This window comes from Melampsora larici-populina (genome assembly GCF_000204055.1).
Source record: "Melampsora larici-populina 98AG31 unplaced genomic scaffold MELLAscaffold_44, whole genome shotgun sequence".
NCBI classification, from domain to species: Eukaryota; Fungi; Basidiomycota; class Pucciniomycetes; order Pucciniales; family Melampsoraceae; genus Melampsora; species Melampsora laricis-populina.
In genome coordinates, this window is record NW_006768808.1 from 387657 (window position 1) to 405688 (window position 18032).

General features: G+C 38.3%; 6 protein-coding genes across 6 annotated transcripts; 3 read left to right on the forward strand and 3 right to left on the reverse strand.

Moving 5' to 3' along the window:
• Window positions 1–1536, forward strand: MELLADRAFT_23660 (uncharacterized protein; the record flags this gene model as incomplete). The annotated part of the gene is made up of 3 exons (XM_007414531.1): window positions 1–205; window positions 336–1343; window positions 1421–1536. Coding segments are annotated over 3 exons (1329 nt in total), but the record flags the coding sequence as incomplete, so codon positions are not given.
• A 2425-nt stretch (window positions 1537–3961) lies between these two features.
• MELLADRAFT_72840 (uncharacterized protein) lies at window positions 3962–6039 on the forward strand (the record flags this gene model as incomplete). The annotated part of the gene is made up of 8 exons (XM_007414532.1): window positions 3962–4113; window positions 4262–4393; window positions 4481–4610; window positions 4739–4867; window positions 4954–5094; window positions 5175–5395; window positions 5493–5574; window positions 5645–6039. 8 exons carry the CDS (start codon window positions 4076–4078, stop codon window positions 5774–5776), a joined length of 1005 nt encoding a protein of 334 aa, XP_007414594.1.
• Window positions 6040–8222: 2183 nt separating this feature from the next.
• Window positions 8223–8818, forward strand: MELLADRAFT_110433 (uncharacterized protein; the record flags this gene model as incomplete). Its single annotated transcript, XM_007414533.1, has 2 exons — window positions 8223–8352; window positions 8427–8818. The coding sequence occupies 2 exons, from the start codon at window positions 8223–8225 to the stop codon at window positions 8816–8818; spliced, it is 522 nt and encodes a 173-aa protein (XP_007414595.1).
• A 526-nt stretch (window positions 8819–9344) lies between these two features.
• Window positions 9345–10451, reverse strand: MELLADRAFT_110434 (uncharacterized protein; the record flags this gene model as incomplete). Its single annotated transcript, XM_007414611.1, has 7 exons — window positions 9345–9379; window positions 9560–9643; window positions 9716–9780; window positions 9874–9918; window positions 10047–10173; window positions 10275–10320; window positions 10422–10451. The coding sequence occupies 7 exons, from the start codon at window positions 10449–10451 to the stop codon at window positions 9345–9347; spliced, it is 432 nt and encodes a 143-aa protein (XP_007414673.1).
• Window positions 10452–11000: 549 nt separating this feature from the next.
• On the reverse strand, window positions 11001–11746 carry MELLADRAFT_72842 (uncharacterized protein; the record flags this gene model as incomplete). Its single annotated transcript, XM_007414610.1, has 2 exons — window positions 11001–11433; window positions 11530–11746. 2 exons carry the CDS (start codon window positions 11735–11737, stop codon window positions 11354–11356), a joined length of 288 nt encoding a protein of 95 aa, XP_007414672.1.
• A 3039-nt stretch (window positions 11747–14785) lies between these two features.
• MELLADRAFT_31214 (uncharacterized protein) lies at window positions 14786–15147 on the reverse strand (the record flags this gene model as incomplete). The annotated part of the gene is made up of 2 exons (XM_007414609.1): window positions 14786–14959; window positions 15016–15147. Coding segments are annotated over 2 exons (306 nt in total), but the record flags the coding sequence as incomplete, so codon positions are not given.
• Window positions 15148–18032: the final 2885 nt, after the last annotated feature.

Here is an 18032-nt window from a genome sequence, read left to right on the forward strand (position 1 = left end):
TTTCAATTATCAGCTACTCTTGCTGGCCATTCTCAAGATGTTAAATCACTGAAATTTATCAAACCAAATACTCTTTATTCTTGTGCTCGTGATACGACTGCTCGGATTTGGAGTCATACCAATTCGAATGATTGGTCCGATCAAACCGTTTTTCAAAACTCAAATCCAGGATTTCTTAACGCTGTATCGCATGCTAAGATCGATGGTGAAGGTACGGTTTTTTTTCTTAAGAATCATTTCTCTTTTTTTACACAACTCATCTCTGATTTTGAGGTGATTCTCTTTAGAATTCGTCCTTACCGCTGGTCAAGACGCTTTGATACAGATTTGGCCAGCAAATCCAGCTCCTAATCAACCGTACGAGCCTCGATATGTACTTGCAGGTCATACATCCAACGTATGCTGTTTGGATGTCACATATGGGACGACAGATGTTCCAGCCATCTATAGTGGAAGTTGGGATTGTACTGCGATAGTTTGGCGAAACAACGTACCTCTTTACACCTTAGAAGCTCACTCTGCAGCTGTATGGGCCATCATCGGTCTCGGTGATCAATTAGATAGTGTTTTGACTGGTGCAGCTGATAATTTAATCATGTTATGGAAACTCGGGAAATCAGTTCAAACTTTCAAAGGTCATACTCAAGCTGTACGTGCTCTTGTACGAATGCCAAACTCTTCGGATCACTTTGCATCAGCTGGAAATGATGCGACAGTACGGATTTGGAGTTTGGCGGGTGAGATGTTAAAAGTCTTGGATGGTCATGATTCGTTTATTTACTCTTTGGATGCCTTTCCAAGTGGGCAACTGATCTCATCTGGCGAAGATCGTACCGTTCGAATCTGGGATCCCACCACCGGTCAACTTTCTCAGACGGTCACGGTACCAGCTATTAGTGTATGGACGGTGTCAGTTTGTCGGGAAACAGGCGACTTTGCATGCGGCTCGTCTGATAGTATGATTAGAGTGTTTACTCGAGCGGCAGAGCGTCTGGCCGCTCCCGATGTGTTGACCGCCTTTGAAGACAGCGTCAAAGCCAGTTCGGTACCAGCGGCTACGATTGGGGATGTAAAGAAATCTGACTTACCTAGCGTTCAAGCTTTACTCGCACGACGCGGAAAGAAAGAGGGTGAGGTAGCGATGGCAAAGAATGAAACAAATGGAGCGGTAGAGGCCTATTCATGGGATGGAATGAAGGGTGATTGGACGATGGTCGGAACAGTAGTGGATGGGATTGGTTCTTCTAGGAAACAGCTCTATGAAGGAAAAGAATACGATTATGTATTTGATGTGGATATCAAGGATGGTGTTCCTCCTCTCAAGCTTCCATTTAGTGTCTCGGGTGGGTAAGTTCTCTAATTCATGACTCGATTAACTTTTAGATCATCAAGACTGACTGAAAGCTGGTCTGGATCTTAGACAATCCCTATACGGTCGCACAGAAATGGTTGGCAAAACATGAATTACCGGATACCTATGTTGATCAAATCGTGGAATTCATCGACAAGAATACCTCTGGCGTCTCGATTGGTAGCACTACAGGTGGTGCTGACCCGTTTACTGGTGCTGGAAGCTACCGTCCAGGAAATGCACCGCCTAGTGCTACTGGAAATCTTGGAGCTGATCCATTCACAGGCGCTGGTAGTTATCGTCCTGGTCAGCCAGGGGAGTCTAATGGACAGAGCTCTGGTGTTGATCCATGGACTGGTGAGTGATTTATAGTTTCTTGTAAGATTTCGAATGTAGAAGATTAAACTTGGGCCTGTAACACAAAAGGCTCCTCGAATGCTGTTAGCAAGTCAACTCGCGCTGCGTTGTTACCACATGTAAGTGCAAGCATTCTAACGTTTCGGAAGCTTTCTGATCTTTCTTCACTAAACACGTAACTCTTGCCTGTTTACCAGAAAGGTTACTTGACCTTTCCGCCTGCGAATCTCAATTTTGATGCGGTCATGAAGAAAATTCGGCAATTCAGCTCAGAAATAGTAAGGTTTTTCTGCTCGAAAGGTAACATTAGGGTAGAATTGACTGTGTAGTTTTGTCTTGTGTCTTACAGACCGACGGTAATGGCCAGCTCTCAGAGACAGACTTGTCTGCATTACAAGGCTTAACTCAATTCTTAGCTAACCCATCTGGGACTGTACCAAATGAAGGTCTTTCTGTTCTTGAAAAGATGTCATCCTCGTGGCCCTTGGACAAACGATTTCCAGGTAGGTGTGGACAATGATTTTACGCACGACAAACTTGTGACATCCAATAACAACTTTTCGCAATTTTTTTTTGGTAGCTTTGGACCTTTTGAGGATTCTGGCAACAACATCACTGCCAAAGCAGATGATACCCATTCTGACGTCTTCACTCAACGAGCAACCGATAACTCCATCTATCGAACTCAACATCACCATGGCTTTGAGAGCTCTGAACAATGGGTTGTCAATTTGTTCTTCGCGGACTGCAAGGGAAAAAGAGCTTAGTAAAGAAGACCTTGCTCAACAGATCATTCAATCAGTCTGGAAACGGGCTGAATCGTTTTCATTGACTACCAAGAATGCTAAAGTTGCCCTTGCAACTACATTGCTCAAGTGAGTTAGCTTTGAAAAATCTTGAAATTTTTGATAAGCTTATTAAATCTGCTTGTTTCGATAGTCTTTCGGTTATGCGTGTTGAGAAGTTATTAGATGAGGAAAGTGCTGTTTGTCTTGTAGAACCGGCTTGTGAGGTGAGTGAAATCGTATTCCATCCATATTCGCTAGCAATTCGAGTGTACTGATCTTGATCTTGAATGTCAGATGATTTCAAATGAGACTGATGACGAAGTGATCTACCGCAGCTTGATTTCTATGGGGAATCTAGTAAGTTTTTCTTTCTGTCTTCATCTTCTTTAAGATCTTTTGACTTGAATCTTGTTAGATGGCTTATGATTACATGATGTTTTGATAAATGATTCAGTTATTTGCTAAATTACCATCTTCTCAAGTCAAGATGATTGAAGCTTGCCTAGGATCATCATCACTGAAAACTAAATCTGATCGTATTGTTCATGCGATTGAAGAGATCAAGGCGATCATAATAACTAATGCGTAAATATTAAATAAATATATAATCCAGAAGAAATGTTACTCTGGTGTGTTTTACTCTTGCGCGGTTAGATGTACATGATTTATATGTTCATGTTGGTTTGATACCATGACCTGCACCCGTGTTGGCAGGATGATCATGATCAACTTTTAGGTCAACTTATTGAATGAGACGAAGATGAGTTTTGTTCAATGATGATGACCCCTGAGTGGAAAGGTGAAGCTTGTCATTGCTTGATCATAAACGTTTGGTACTGTATCGTATGTGTATATACAGCAAAGATGAAGGAACCGAACATAAACCTCCTTGATCATCATCATCATCATCTTGATTGCTTTTGTGAAGGTGAAGATTGACATTTGAGCAAGTTTCACAGAATCTCGTCAAATATTTGTGTTGTGATATTATTTTTCTAGGTACAAGCCATTATAAATCAGAAAAGGACATAAGATTAAAGGCAAGATAATCTTCTCGTGGTCACACGGTTACTCAGTTTGAACTAGTAGTACTAGCATAGCCACATCTTTAGACTTTAACCATTTGGTTCATTCAACTCCTGCTTCTCAGTGCTTTCATATCATCCGATGTGAATTGGTGGATCGAATGATAACCTCCTCCGATCAGGTGCTTGCTTTGGTTAAGTTGATATTGAGAGCTTGAGCTTTAAGATATCAACAGATCTTGAAGTATCAGTTGATATAAATATATGTACATACAATTGTAGAAGATGAGATTGAGAACGCTTTGGTAAATCAATCGATCTGAATTCAAGTTTGAGCACGGTTATTCGGCTTTGATCTGAAAGCCGAAGCGAGTCTAATTGAAAATGCATCACAAATCACTTCTTCATGGTTTAAAAGGGCTTCACTCTTTCATCATCGTGATTAGCTTCTCAAATCAAATTATTAAATTCAATCAATCAATCTTCAGTTTATAAAGAATCAGGATTAAGAAGCAGAAGACAAAGAAAGACAATTTAAGTGAAATCACAAAAAGATGTCAGAAAATGAAATCAGTACTGAAATCATCACTCTGTCAGTCATTCTTCTTGATATCATTCTATATTAAATGACGTCACTGATAGTCTCTTTACCTGTTTCATTATTTATCTACCTTTCTATTCGACAAATTGATTCTCAAATTATATATCAATCAAAAACTATCTAAATCGAGTTCAACAAGTACTCGACATGTTCTTAATGATCAAGCTAAAACACCACAAGCCACCGGTGATTTAACTATCTTACTTACAGCTATTCAAACTACTTGTAAATTCATAGCTACAAATGTAAGAAGAGCTAGATTATTAAACTTGTAAGTGATTCTTGATCATCATCCAAAATGATCAATTTTCTATAAACTAACTTTTTATCTCTCTCTCTCTGTTTTTTCTTCAAATAGGATCGGAGCAGCTGGTGTGACAAATGTTCAAGGAGAAGAACAAAAGAAATTAGATGTACTTTCTAATCAGATTATGATTAATTCATTGAGAGCTTCTGGAAAGATTGCATTAATGGTATCTGAAGAAAATGTTGGTTTTTTTTCTTTTCGAGCGGTGGGAGGGGAGGGGGTTCCTTATTCGATTTTTCATTCTTATACTTAAAAATCCATCATACCATATTGAACCGATTTCTTGGTTGTTTGTTTGGGTGTTTGAAGGATGAAGCTATCTTTGTGGAAGATCCTAAGATGAGAGGAAAGTATTGCGTGGTGTTTGATCCACTGGATGGTAGTTCGAATATAGATGCTGGTGTGAATATTGGAACTATCTTTGGAATTTATCGAGTGGTGAGTGAGAGTTTATTTTTTTCTTGGTTTTCTAGACATTTTCAGTCAGGATTGGGTTTTGAGAAACGGTTTTTCACGGTTTTCAGCCTCCAGATGAGACTCCAGACATCAAACATGTTCTTAAGCCCGGTAAAGAGATGGTAGCAGCTGGTTACTGCATGTATGGATCCAGTGCTAATCTAGTGATCTCGACTGGAAATGGTGTAAATGGTTATACACTCGATAACGTTTGTTCTTTGAATGTCTTTGTATATCTGATGAACTTGATAGACCAAAGCATTGATGATTGTTTCGGTAAACATTACAGGGTATTGGAGAATTCATTCTCACCCATCCTAAAATTCAAGTACCAAAACGTGGCAAGATTTATTCATTTAATGAGGGTAATACAATGTTCTTTCATGAACCTGTGCTTAAGTATTTGAATTCGATTAAGTTTCCATCAGATGGAAAACCTTATTCGGCTCGATATATCGGTTCTATGGTTGCTGATGTTCATCGTACCTTACTTTATGGAGGTATTTTTGGGTTTGTTAAGATTCATTCAACTTCTTTCCCTACCGAATCTTTCGGATTGATAGTGTTGAATAGAACTGATCTCTTTACGTTTGTTTATGAGGAATAGGTATCCAGCTGATAAGAAATCAAAGACTGGTAAATTGAGGATACTCTATGAAGGATTTCCTATGGCATTTTTAACTGAACAGGTTGGTTTAAGATTCATTCCTGATATATCATTGATCTTAAGTTGATTTGTGATTGATTGTGATTCAAAAGGCAGGAGGAGTGGCTACCACTGGAACTGAAAGAGTTTTGGATGTGGTTCCTACTGAGATTCATCAAAGGATTCCAATCTTTTTAGGTAGTAAAGAAGATGTAGAAGATTTACAAAAGTTTTATAAGAGTTGAAGATGAATGCTTGTTTTTGATTTAAATTAAGGGTTTTAAACAAAATTCTTACTTTTTATTATCTTCTTATAGTATTTGTCGATCAGTTGAACTATAACTGAAGACATCTTATGATCATTTTATTTTATTCGTATCCTTTTTCTTATCAGTTTTTGGTCTTTCATCTATCATTGGTATCTATTAAGCATTTCTTGTTTTTATTATTAAGATTGGTTTCTCTTGTTGTAAGATATGAAAAGGACTTTTTCCATTGATCTGAACCTAGACAAATGTGACACTAAATTTGTTGCTTGAACTCTTGAGCTGCTCGTCTTCAAGATTGACATACATGAGTTTAGTGATCAGAATTCTGTCATGATGAGTGAAAAACATAAGTTTTAATCCAGTGAGTTCAGAAAACACCTTTTTCAATTTAACAGACACCGGTTCTGTTATTCACTTCTTTAGGTTTTGATTTTATATGGCTCTGGGTTTGAATTTCCAAGGTGTGAGTGCACTCTTGATCTATATCAGGACAATCATATTTATATATTGTAGTTGTCTAGTGGGTTTTGGAGGTACAGAGTACTTACAGGAAGAATCTTTACCCACAAGAATCACCAAGTGAAGGCTTAGAAAATGATGAAAGAAGTATCTTGATTTATCAGGACTGATTAACTTTGAAGAATTTGTAGTGAAAAATGATTTTGTTTGCTATGTATGTTCAGACCCTGCAAGAAGTCTTGGAGAGTTTGATAAGTTTTGAATATGATGGTTATCATCTTGATCTGATTCCTAGTTGTAGCAACTCTTTTCTTATCAATCGTAGAAAAACTCAATCACTTTGACACCAGGTCCACAGAGCTGTAAAAACAAAACAATTGTTTGCTAAGATGGGCCTCATTTAATCCATTTCAGTGGGACCCCAGTATGCTCCTATAAAGGGTAGTCACACAGAAATGTGACTTTGAGCTCTGCAGAGATGAGCCCCTGCCAAACCGCCAAGTCTTTCCCTGGCTTCACCCATAGCTCTAGGACTGGTTTTATCCTAAATAGTGGCAATCTGTGGCAATAAAGCAAAGGCAGAAACTGGCAGGTCTCTACAATCCCATGTGTAGTATCTCCGCGGGAGCTCAAAAGTCACAATTCTGTGTGACTACCCTTATAGGAGCATACCGGTGTCCTATTTCAGTCCATTTGACTCTGAGACACTGGGCATTACATTGCCTGCTGCATTGAACACTTTGCACCAGTTCTAGTCTGTTGGAACCCACTGTGATACAAACATATAATGAGTTTTGATACAATATGAAGTTATGTACCAATGCACCCATCACACTACATCCCCACACCTCTGACTACATATAGCAGCTTGTGAAGCACACATGTAATGTTAGGCTTGTGTTAACCACAGACAATCATTTCCCCAGATCCCAGGGGAGTCAGCTAGATTGAGGTGCTTGGGCAATTATGATGTGTAGCATAGTGGTTGCACTACACTGAATCACCCATGGCCCGCAACATTCAGGGCTGGGAGACCTGCAAATTGGGCATGTATAGCTGGTGAGTTTACATATTTCGCAATTTTACCACAAGGGGACACCTCTGTGAACTGTGCCATAGTTGTAAGATTACATAAAATTTGCGACTTACAGTAATTTTTTTGACCAATGCCACTGTAAAATGATCAAACTTGACACTCCCAATGCCAACATATGTACCTAGAATTGAAATCTTTAAGGTTTCCTTGTATCTCAAACCTCAGACAGGATTTTTCTGAGATATTGACATAGGGTATCTATCATCACATAAAAATAGCTCAGACAGATACCTCAGACATGACCTATCAAACAAGTTGTATCCAGGATGTGTTGAATTACTGATCCCAAGGCATCTTGGGCAGTGCCCTCAAATTTACAAGATAGAAGGCATTCTTTACAAAAAAGTGCAGTAAAAGATTGATTTGAGCTAAATTCAAAGTTTCTGGGGACCACTTGATTGAGACTTGTCTATGAGGAACATTGTACATGGGAACTGATATCCCTTGTGATAACCTGCATCTTGGGTATCAAAAGGAGTTCAGACTCTACTGATAACATATAAAACCTAAGGTCCTTATCTCAAAAGATAAATTTAATCATAGTTGAATTAGTGCTACATGTTCAATGTGCACAGCTGCAGTCACAACTATGAGTGTGACTGTGCTCATTAGAACTGTGTCAGGATATTTCACTCAATGTCAGATGTATTTACTTGTCTCATATATTCAAAGATAAGATTGTGAAACATGACCCAAAACTCTAGCAGATAAGCTATATAATTCCTCCTGCTTGACTCATCAGTCAGTGAGATTTGATCCATACAAAAGAATTCTTGTTTCCTCATCCAATTCTCATCTAAAGTCTTTCTCTCAACATCAACCAAATTAATTTCATTCAACAAAACTATACATAGATTAACTTTAGACATGAAGAGCTTCAAGAATGTCCATTTGTCTATCCAATTCATTGGAATGATTTCCATCCTCTTCAGTCTGTGTTCTAACAGCTTTGGAAGGTTCCTCTTTAGAGAAGATAGAACCCTTAATCATGAGAACAGTATGTGAGATTCTATTCAAATAGTATATCTTAAAGGCTAAATCACTTACCCATCTTCCTTATCCAAAACATAGTTGATCCTCCAACAATAAAAGAGATGTGGTTCCATTGGAATCTTGGACAGACTCTCAAGACCATGGCTGAAAGGTGGCCCATCATCAGTGAAACAGGCCCAGATCGAGTCTTACGGGAATCTATTGTGGAAGCATATATCAGTAGTTTTGATGATTTACGTGAAGCTCTTCAAGAGACACCACACTTTCCCAGTATCATGAGCAAAACACAGGAGGATACAAAGCAGTTCTTTGAAGACAACCCTGAATCCAAGGAGGCTTGGGTCAAAGTAAAGGATCACTACAATGCTGTGGTTACAGCCATGAGAAGAATCTCTGGAGGAGAGGAGTGGTTTAACATAATTAAAGACTCTGTAAAGCAGGGTGCAAGCAACCTCAGGCTCAACTTATAGATCTGTGTCTAATTGATGTATGGATGAATAAAATTGTTTTCCTGAATTGGCTACATACATATCAACATGGTGCATATTTTTATGGTATGATCTGAATCTTGTCTACTCGGGTACATAGCCTACCACCCTCCAAGGTTGTCTTCTCACTGTTCCCTCAATATCAGAGTCAAAAGGTAGATGCCTCATTTATCATTCACCACGTTTCTCTTCACTACTTACATAGCCATTACCTTGTGATTTTGTGTTCTCTGGTACTGTTATCATGAATCGTCAAAACTTTCCATGTGAAGTTATATATAGTCAGTTCACTCTTGACTTTGACTATCTGATTTGTCATACTTATTTCAGAATCATACCATATCAATCTGTTTATTCAAATTTCCCAATAAAAATCACTGGTTTTGATTTAATACAGAATGGTTCCAATGTAAACATGAGAGAAAATCCAAGCACATATCACTGTTTTTTTCTTCACAAAAAATTTGGATCTGATCTTTCAAGATCAAATCATGGATTGGAATATTCCCTAACTAGGATGACAAGCATAAGTAGAGATCCATCCTACATTAATCGATTTTGGTTGATTTAAAAGGTCTCAAGTATCATTTGGATTGAAACCCAAGTAGAAGATAAGATCAAGCCTGATTGGAATCCGAAACCAAAGGCCAAGAAGCAGACGTTCAAGCATGTGATGATGAGCTTGATCTGTGTGAAGGTTCTGTGGAAACAAAGATCACTGACCAAAGTAACCAAAGTTATGAAAAACACCTCTGTTACGCTTAGCAGGAACCCCACTTGCATAACCCATGGTGTAGATTAAGCGACCTGAAAGATTAGAAAACATTTCATGGTCCATGAACTCGTGAAAAATAACATAACACGAGAGAGACTACAAACCTATGACCCAAGTTGCTCCACAGCCAGCAGCATAGCGCGGGTAACGAAGCCCTGTGAAGAGCAAGCTAGATAAGGTCAAAAGCTTTAGTACGGAGTTTATGTTGATGACTTTTGGTTCCACATGTATCAGTGACCAAGATTAGATCGCGACCACTAACCTGAAGAGAAAGAATGGTAAGGCCTCCAAGGTGTTGGCATGTGCACTATCTCAGCCAAAAAAAATTCACAATCAGTCCAATCAGTTCATAATTCTACATTCGTTGAATCAGATCTCTTAGAAAGAAAATACAAAAGATCAAAGGAAGTGTAGAATGAAAACAGATTGGCTTACCGTTGTGCACAGTTAAATCTCATAGCTGCTGGATTAGACTTTGCTTCTTCATTACTAGCGTAAGGAGCTGGGTAAGGAATTTGAGCAGCTTTACGAGCTTTGCTAACGGCTATCGTTTGAAATAAACCTATTTTGAAGTATGTATTTATTTAAAAAAAAAGATAACTTGCTTTTAGTATGTAACTTGAGTTTTTATTTGTTTTGGATTGGATTGGTGAACATTCTTACCTAAGAAACCAGTGGAGGAAGCTGCTAAGGCTACATACCCATAATCCTTTTGTGAATGAAATCAAAAATCAATCAATCAATCAATCTTTGAATGTATCACCGAAATCATTAAATTTGTTTCTTCAATCAAAAGAGATTGTACTCAACTGCAGGGAAACTAAAGATAAGAGGTGACATGTCGTACTAATCTGTAAGAAATCAATTCCCAAAAATGCTCTTTAGTCTTGAGTCTTGACTGAGTTGATTTTGTATTATAACCTTTTGAAGTAAAATGATGATCTGAAAGGGCTTTGGAAGGGTCTCAACTCCAACCGACCGATCGAGTTGGGGCATCTTACAATCCCGATCGATTCAACCGCGGATAATATCAGTTTCGAGTCTTGATTACGTCATCAACGCTCTGAAACTCAGATCATGTCTTAAGAATTTAAGTCCACCTAAAACACCGCCACATTGCTTGAGCGCATTCATCTTTACCATGAACTATTACTTTCAGAATATCAACTTTAGAGCCTAGAGTTCGTTTATTCAGACATCAAAGCGTTCTTTGCTATTAAGCCCCGCATGGGCAAAGCCACAACTTGATGTCACATTTCGACTTGGCGAAATTGAAACAGTTTCGAAATACCGCCAAAGTTGATCATATGAGACTGAGTCATTGATGTCTAAATCTTCAGCTGAAATGGAAGGATATATTGGAAATCCTTTATATGGGGAAATTTTTACACTTTAAAGTCAAAGGATCAATTGAAGACCAATGAGAAGGTCGAGATAAGGTCATGAAAGAGTCTAATAAGCTTGGATTTTGAATTGCACAACAAATAACGAAAAACAACGAGTAAAAGAAAATGAAGAAAAAAAATGATAAAGAATAAGTTGATTGACTTGAAAATGAATTTGAATTTAAAACGTGTGATCAAATTGGATTAAGATTGAAAGATAAGACTTGATTGTTCTGGATCGAAGATTTTCAAAGAGATTCTTTAAAGTGATGAGTTACGAAGAATGAGATTGAAAGCTTTGAGTTTACGAATTTGATGAAACGATCGATGAGTTGATGTTGGTTTCAAATTGATTGTTTAAGCGACTGTCGAGATACTCAAGACTTCAGCAGCTCGAGAACCTGAACCATGAATCATATGAGCATAACTCCATTTCTCTATTGAACACCCAAATACAAAGAAGAATTCAATCATCAATATCAAAGTAAGATGTTGATAAAGATATAGTTTGGTGAGAGGAGAGAAAGTCTTACCCCAAATTTCATCATCCATAACTTTTTGAATCCTAGCAAGTTCTGCTTCATCTTCATCTAAAGCTTTTGGATTCATTCCACGTTTTAAAGTATCTTGAGTAAGAGTTGAAGATCGAGGATTGAGATTTGATGGTTTAGGTATGACTAGTGATGAAGTGAATGAAGTAAGAGAAATCAGAAAGATGAGAATGATCCAAAATGAAAACATTTCTTGATTAGGAAGATTGAGTTGGAAGTTGAAGTTGAAGTTGGATGAATTTCTTGGAAATTTAAACTTGAGGATGATGATGGTGGTTTGATGTTCAAAGTTTAGGTGAAGTTTGAATTTTGATTAAGCTTTGTGTTTATGGATGGAAGGAAAGAGTTTTTTAATTTTAATGAACACAGCAACATAAAGCCTCGGTGGAAGTTGAAGAAACTTGTCACTTGAAGTGATGGCTCAGTTCTATTCTAAGTAATTTCTAATTTATGTAGTGCCTGAATTGTCCTGTCTCTCCCTTTCTCTCTCTCAGACTCTCACGTACATTTAAGACTTGTTTTTAACAAAGATTTCAAATAAGTCTAATCTTTAATCAACAATCAAATGTTGCAAAACAACAGTCAGCTTCTCATTTGATCATGATCACTTCCTAAATGCTTGATGGAACCTCTGCCAATTTCTTTGGGTGACGAACATCCAGTTTGTGTTCAAGTCTGGTGTCTCAATCAGATTCTAATTTCTACCTAGTGAACTAAACCTGAACTAAGCGCCAGAATCACTTCAAGAACAAAGAAACCCAATAATTTTGAAAAAAAATGTGATATTGTCAAACGAGAGAAAAACTATTTAAAAAAAACCTGCAAAGATATACAAAAAAAAATCCAACTTATTGATCAAGTAAATATCAAAGTTTTATGAATGAAATACGAAAAAACGTGATCAATCAATCACATGATAAACAATAGAAATCTATAACTCACACACTAAGAAAGACAAGTGAAGAAAGAATAAGAATTGATGATGATGACGAAAGAATAACGTAAAACAATAGAATGAAAAAATGATAAGGAAAATTATATGTAAGGACAGGTCGCGAAGCAAAGAACATGCTCGGCGATAAGAGAACACAACAGTACTTAAATATTCCTGGGCCAAACGTAATATCTCATTAAAAGTAATAGAAACCAAATGACAAATGTCTTTAATGACGAAACATGCTAAGGCTCCGGAGCGAAAAAAAAAATCATTCAATGAGTCATAAACCACAAGTCGAACGAGGAAGGCAAGAAGATAAATACCACCTTGACTTTCAACTGCGAAGAAAGGAAAGGTTCAACGAATTTTAGCCAGCTTATAAATTTCAGATTTCCTTCTTAGATTTCCTGCGATATGATAACTGGACTATATAGGTCTTACCTCCTTTTATCTATAAAAGACTAATCTTTACATCATATACGTTCCATTTCTCAGTCAAACACATATCTTTCTTTAAAAATTTAATTCAGTAAACTCAACCTATGAATTTAATGCCCCTCTTCCTTCCTTATACCAGAGTTCTGGTTCTCAAAATCCCCCTCATCAGACCAAACCCTCACCTCGACAAACAAAACCTGATTAACACCCATGACACACATAAACAAAAAGCATTTTTAAAAAATTAAGTTATATTCATTAACCTTTTTTTCATTTTTGATTATTATTTAATTGGATTTATTTTGTTCTCAAACATATATCCCTAAAAACATAAATAATCATAAAGTAAGTAAAGAAAAAAAAAACTAAAGAAAGAAAAAAGTAAAAACAAGCTTGCGAGAGGGTTTTAAAAGAATGAGAAAAACAAAAACAAAAAAATGATTTTGATTATCAATTTTGAAAAAAGAAAAAAAAAGAAACTTGGGATGAAAAAACAAAACTGTGAGTTGATTAGAATGATCTTGGATTTCAGATTATGATCTTAACGATGAATAATAATAATATATAAGTATAAGTATAAGTAGGTTGTATAAAAAGTTTTTCTTAGGAGGAAAAAAAGAGGTTTGGTTCATAAGATTTTAAACGAGTTTTGAGAGTCTGAATTGAGAAAAAGAGAGAGAGAGAGAGAGAGTATATGATTATAGATGATTTTATTTTTATAAGAAAGAATTAATTTAAAAATAAGAACTTATGAAGAGTTCAAGTTGAAGAGAGAAAAGATAAATTGATTTGTAATTTTTTGTAGTAAGTGTAATTGAAATAAAGAGAAAAGAAAAGACTGTTCATGATGCGTTGAATAAGAAGTTTTAAAAACCAATAGAAGGACGTAGATTTTCATCATCATGAGAATGAGGATGATGATAAACTTTCCAATTCTCTCTTGAATGTTCATTATGATTGTTAACTTGATTTGAAAATTCTCGTTTCACATTTAAACATTGATCGACGGTGATTCGATTATCAGAAGGAAATTGATTTTCTTCAATCTTAGCAAAAACAGGACGAGATGGAAATGATAAGGGCGTAGTATTAGACGTATTTGGATTATGAATTGGATTTGAATTAGATGTAGGTGATGATTGAATTGAATGATCAACGTATATAGATGAAGTAGGGATTTGTTCACTAAGTGAGGTAGGATACCGATAATTTGGATAAAGTGATGAGTTAATCGGCGGTAATACAAATTGTGACCTTTGCTGATGATTCAATGGAGGAATAAAGTGATTCGGTACTCTATGTAGAACCGACTGATTAGAGTATTGATGATGATCGGGTGGTAAGGTCATCGTCGCCGAAAGGGGTGAGTTGACATAAGAAGTGCTGACATGTCGAGGTGATCGTGGTAAGATGGGATTCAAATGTGACTTCTCCCTGATGTGAATAGGTGGAAGGAAATTGTGCGTCGGGTTATACATTGCAGCAGACGGTGGACTCCCAGTAGCCAGATCGAGCACGGTTGAATGTTGTTCGACATGATCTGGGTTACTTTTTCATCAAGTGGATAATATACAAAAAAGTTCAAATTGCAATTAAAGTCAGTAAGAAAACTCAATCAGATGTCCGTGATCAAGAAAGCAAGCCAAGGTAAAACATTTGTGATTATGTACAAGAATCATGTATTTTCACTATAGCCAGGCACCTGAGGTGTTTGTCATGAGTGACCCAGTCTAAATCAAATACAAGATATCCATCTCCGGTCTTCTTTAGAGATGAGAAATAGGACAAATTTCCTCACCCAATCCCTAAGCCAATCTGTTGTTCATGTGCTTTTAAATGTTTCACTAGGGCCGTCCTTCTTGTAAAGCGTTTATCACAGTTTCCAACATTACAAATGAATAGCTTGTGATTGTTGTGAGTCCTACGATGTCGAGCCAAGGATGAGGAGTCAGCAAACGATTTTCCACATTCCGGGTGTATGCATGAGTGCGGTTTTTCTCCCGAATGCGTTCTCATATGCACTGTCAAGGCCGAACGCTACAGAGATAGTATTAGTATGGACAAGAGTAAATCCTTTTATCGGTCTTGCATACCTGAATAAACCGTTTCCCGCACCCTGCGTATTCACAAGGGTAAGGCCTCTCCCCCGTGTGGATCCGTGTGTGACGAGCCAGATCACTCCGCCTACCAAACGACTTGGTACAATTTTCAGCTGTGCATTGGAAAGGTACACCAGTGCGCTTCGTTGGATTAGACGCGACCACCGCGACAGTTGCAGACATGACTGAAGGTCCATCTACTTTTGATCCATCTTCTTCTTGACTCGATTCTGAAACAGGAGTGTGTAGTTGATTACCGACAGATTCATCAGTAGTCGAACGAGTTTGATGATCTTCACGCTGTGTCATGTAATCTTTAGAACCTTCGAGGTTTGAGGGGAAGGATGATATAGCTGAAAATGGTGGTAAGGTGAATCTTGCAGTAGGTCCCATGAAAGCATGAGTCTCATCATTTTTAGCAAGTCTGGGTGATTGGTCGGGCGCAGCACTTGTAGATGACGGATCACGTTTATCATGGATCTCGGACGAAAAATCAATGGGTATGTCCCCCAGTGTCCCATTCAGTGAGCTATGCAAAGGCCCGGCTAAGGCTGAGAAAGCCTCATCAAAGAGAGAGTTGGTATCGCTGTGAATGTAAGATGATGTCAGAGGACCGAGACTGATTGAGTCGCCAGGGGAGCTGAGTTGAATATACCTCATTGAGTCTGGTATCACAGGTGGCGGTAAGGACGAGGCTCTTTGAGAGATCGACGACTGCTGGGGTACCGACAAATAGCCGCCAGGTGTTGGTTTCTTACTCGAGTCGGGCGGATTCAAGTGCTCTATCGACGAATTTTGTTCCTCCACGAGTGATTCTACCAAAGATGGTTTTCGTGACTGGGAAGATGAAGTAGTAGAGAGTGGGGTCAAAGGATTCGGATTCGTCATGAGTGGCGAATTAACAAAATCTCTATTCACAATGTTCGAAAACAAGAGGTCCTCCACCATTGATGCTCGTCGAGTACCATCGAAAGCCGTCTTTGAATGTCCAAAATGATTATCAGGTGATGAGAGGTGATCAGGTATCAGACAAGGGTCGATCTGCAGGCTGGCAGATGCTCTATGATGCAAGGTAGCGTTGGCTGATGAAGGCCTAATTGGGAAGGAGTCCTGTGGTGATGGTCGAAGTGAAGAAAATAATGATTGAAGAGGTGGACTGTGATCGCTCAAAATGCGATCCTGATTGTCAATATTCGCCCTATCCAGTGAGTCATTCAAGAAAGTCATCGGCCGAAGATCAAAGTTGTATTGCGTGAGTGAGAGGCTAGGAGGGTATGTGGCCGGAGTGGCTAAAGAAGAGAATGAGGATGATGAACAAGATTGGTGCTCCAGGTTGTCAAACGCGCCAGATGGAGGGGTTACATGATCTATTGCTGTGGCGGTCGAATGGTCTGGAAAGGGGGCCGTCATTCGCTCCTCTAGGTACTGCTCAGAAGGGGGTGCCAAAGTGGGGAAATGATTGGAATTTGTGGCGTCAGGCCACGTTAATGTCACGGGTGAAGGAGTCGCTGGTAAAGAGTGTGAATGTTGAAATTGATAATACTGTCGATTGGGAGGATAATTGATATGTGATGGAGGTTGATGTTGCTGCTGCTGTTGCTGCTGTGTTAGTGTCAGATCATGAGAGGTCGACATAGCTGAACCCTGTCGGAGAAATGGTGAAGGGTGCAATGGTTGGGATGGTGGTGATAGTGATCGGAAAAGGAAAGGCATTGAGTTTGTACCTCCCACTTGATAAGAGTTTCTACGTTGAGATTGTTGAAGCTGATGGGTCGAAAACGCGTCAAGATCGCTGCGAAGATGTTGTAAATCACCCACTGAGGTCCTTCTGTGATGATGACTTGTGGGTTCTCTTAAACAATCCCAGCCATTATTGTCCTTTAATAAGGCATTCGGCTTGAGCAATTGAGTCGGGGAAATGGTGCCTGTCTCCATCGGGTTAATGTCTTCGAAGTCAATTTTGTCTCCGCTTCGCTGAGCGACCAGAGAATTAAAGAGGGACATCCGCGTCAACCGCCAGGCCAATCAAGGTACGTTCGATCAGAATATACTAATCAGGGAAATCACTCACGTCTGGAGATGGCATTCTGAAGCCGCCGACGGCCTCACCAAGGTACAATTCACGATGTTTCAGGTTATAAGGCTCAGGACCCAAAAGCAGTGAAGTGATGAAGAGCAGGCAGTGATCGAGCCGATCAGCTGGTCATGAGGACTCGAGGTTTGAGTAGATTCAGATTCAGTCGACTATGGTTCAGATCCAATAGTAATTCCAAGTTCTAGAAAGTATTCAAGTTCAAGATGGTATCAGTAAGCTGGTTGGATGTTAAATGCTGAGGAACTGAAGAAGAATTGATAAAAGGTTGACTTACTATTATAGAGTGATTATGTATTTGATCGGGTTTAATGAACCATCAGATTCAAATTGTATACAAGTCATTCAACCAAGCAATCAGTCATGAAAAAATTCAAATCTTCAAAAACTCAAATTTGATTATGATCGATGTCCAATTTTAAATACACACACATTTACATACACTAGTGACACTGACTACATATTACATTACATAGAGTAATGTGCTACATGTCAAATTTAGAAGCATATTAACTACAGATCGCTGTTCATCCAGCCAACTGGAAGATTCACACATTCAAAATCATCCAAGAATTAAAATCTACATTTATAACATTTATATATGCTAGACTGCATTTCCTTCTATTTCTTTTCTTCTTTATTTGTCTATTTCAAATTCCTCCGAGGATAATCTTTGGGCTGCATTATCCAAACTGAATTTGTAGAAGGCTTATTAGTAAGAAAGAACACAAAAAGAACTTGTATCAAGTCAAAAGGATTTTGATACATGAAAAAAGGAAAAAAACACATCAAACTTATTCACATTCAAACCAACTCTATTGGCTCCTCACCACAAACTTCAACCTCAGCATCTTTCTTTACTTTCACATACATTGAAATCAGACATTTCAAAAAATCACCAGCCAGTCCGGGAAAGGCG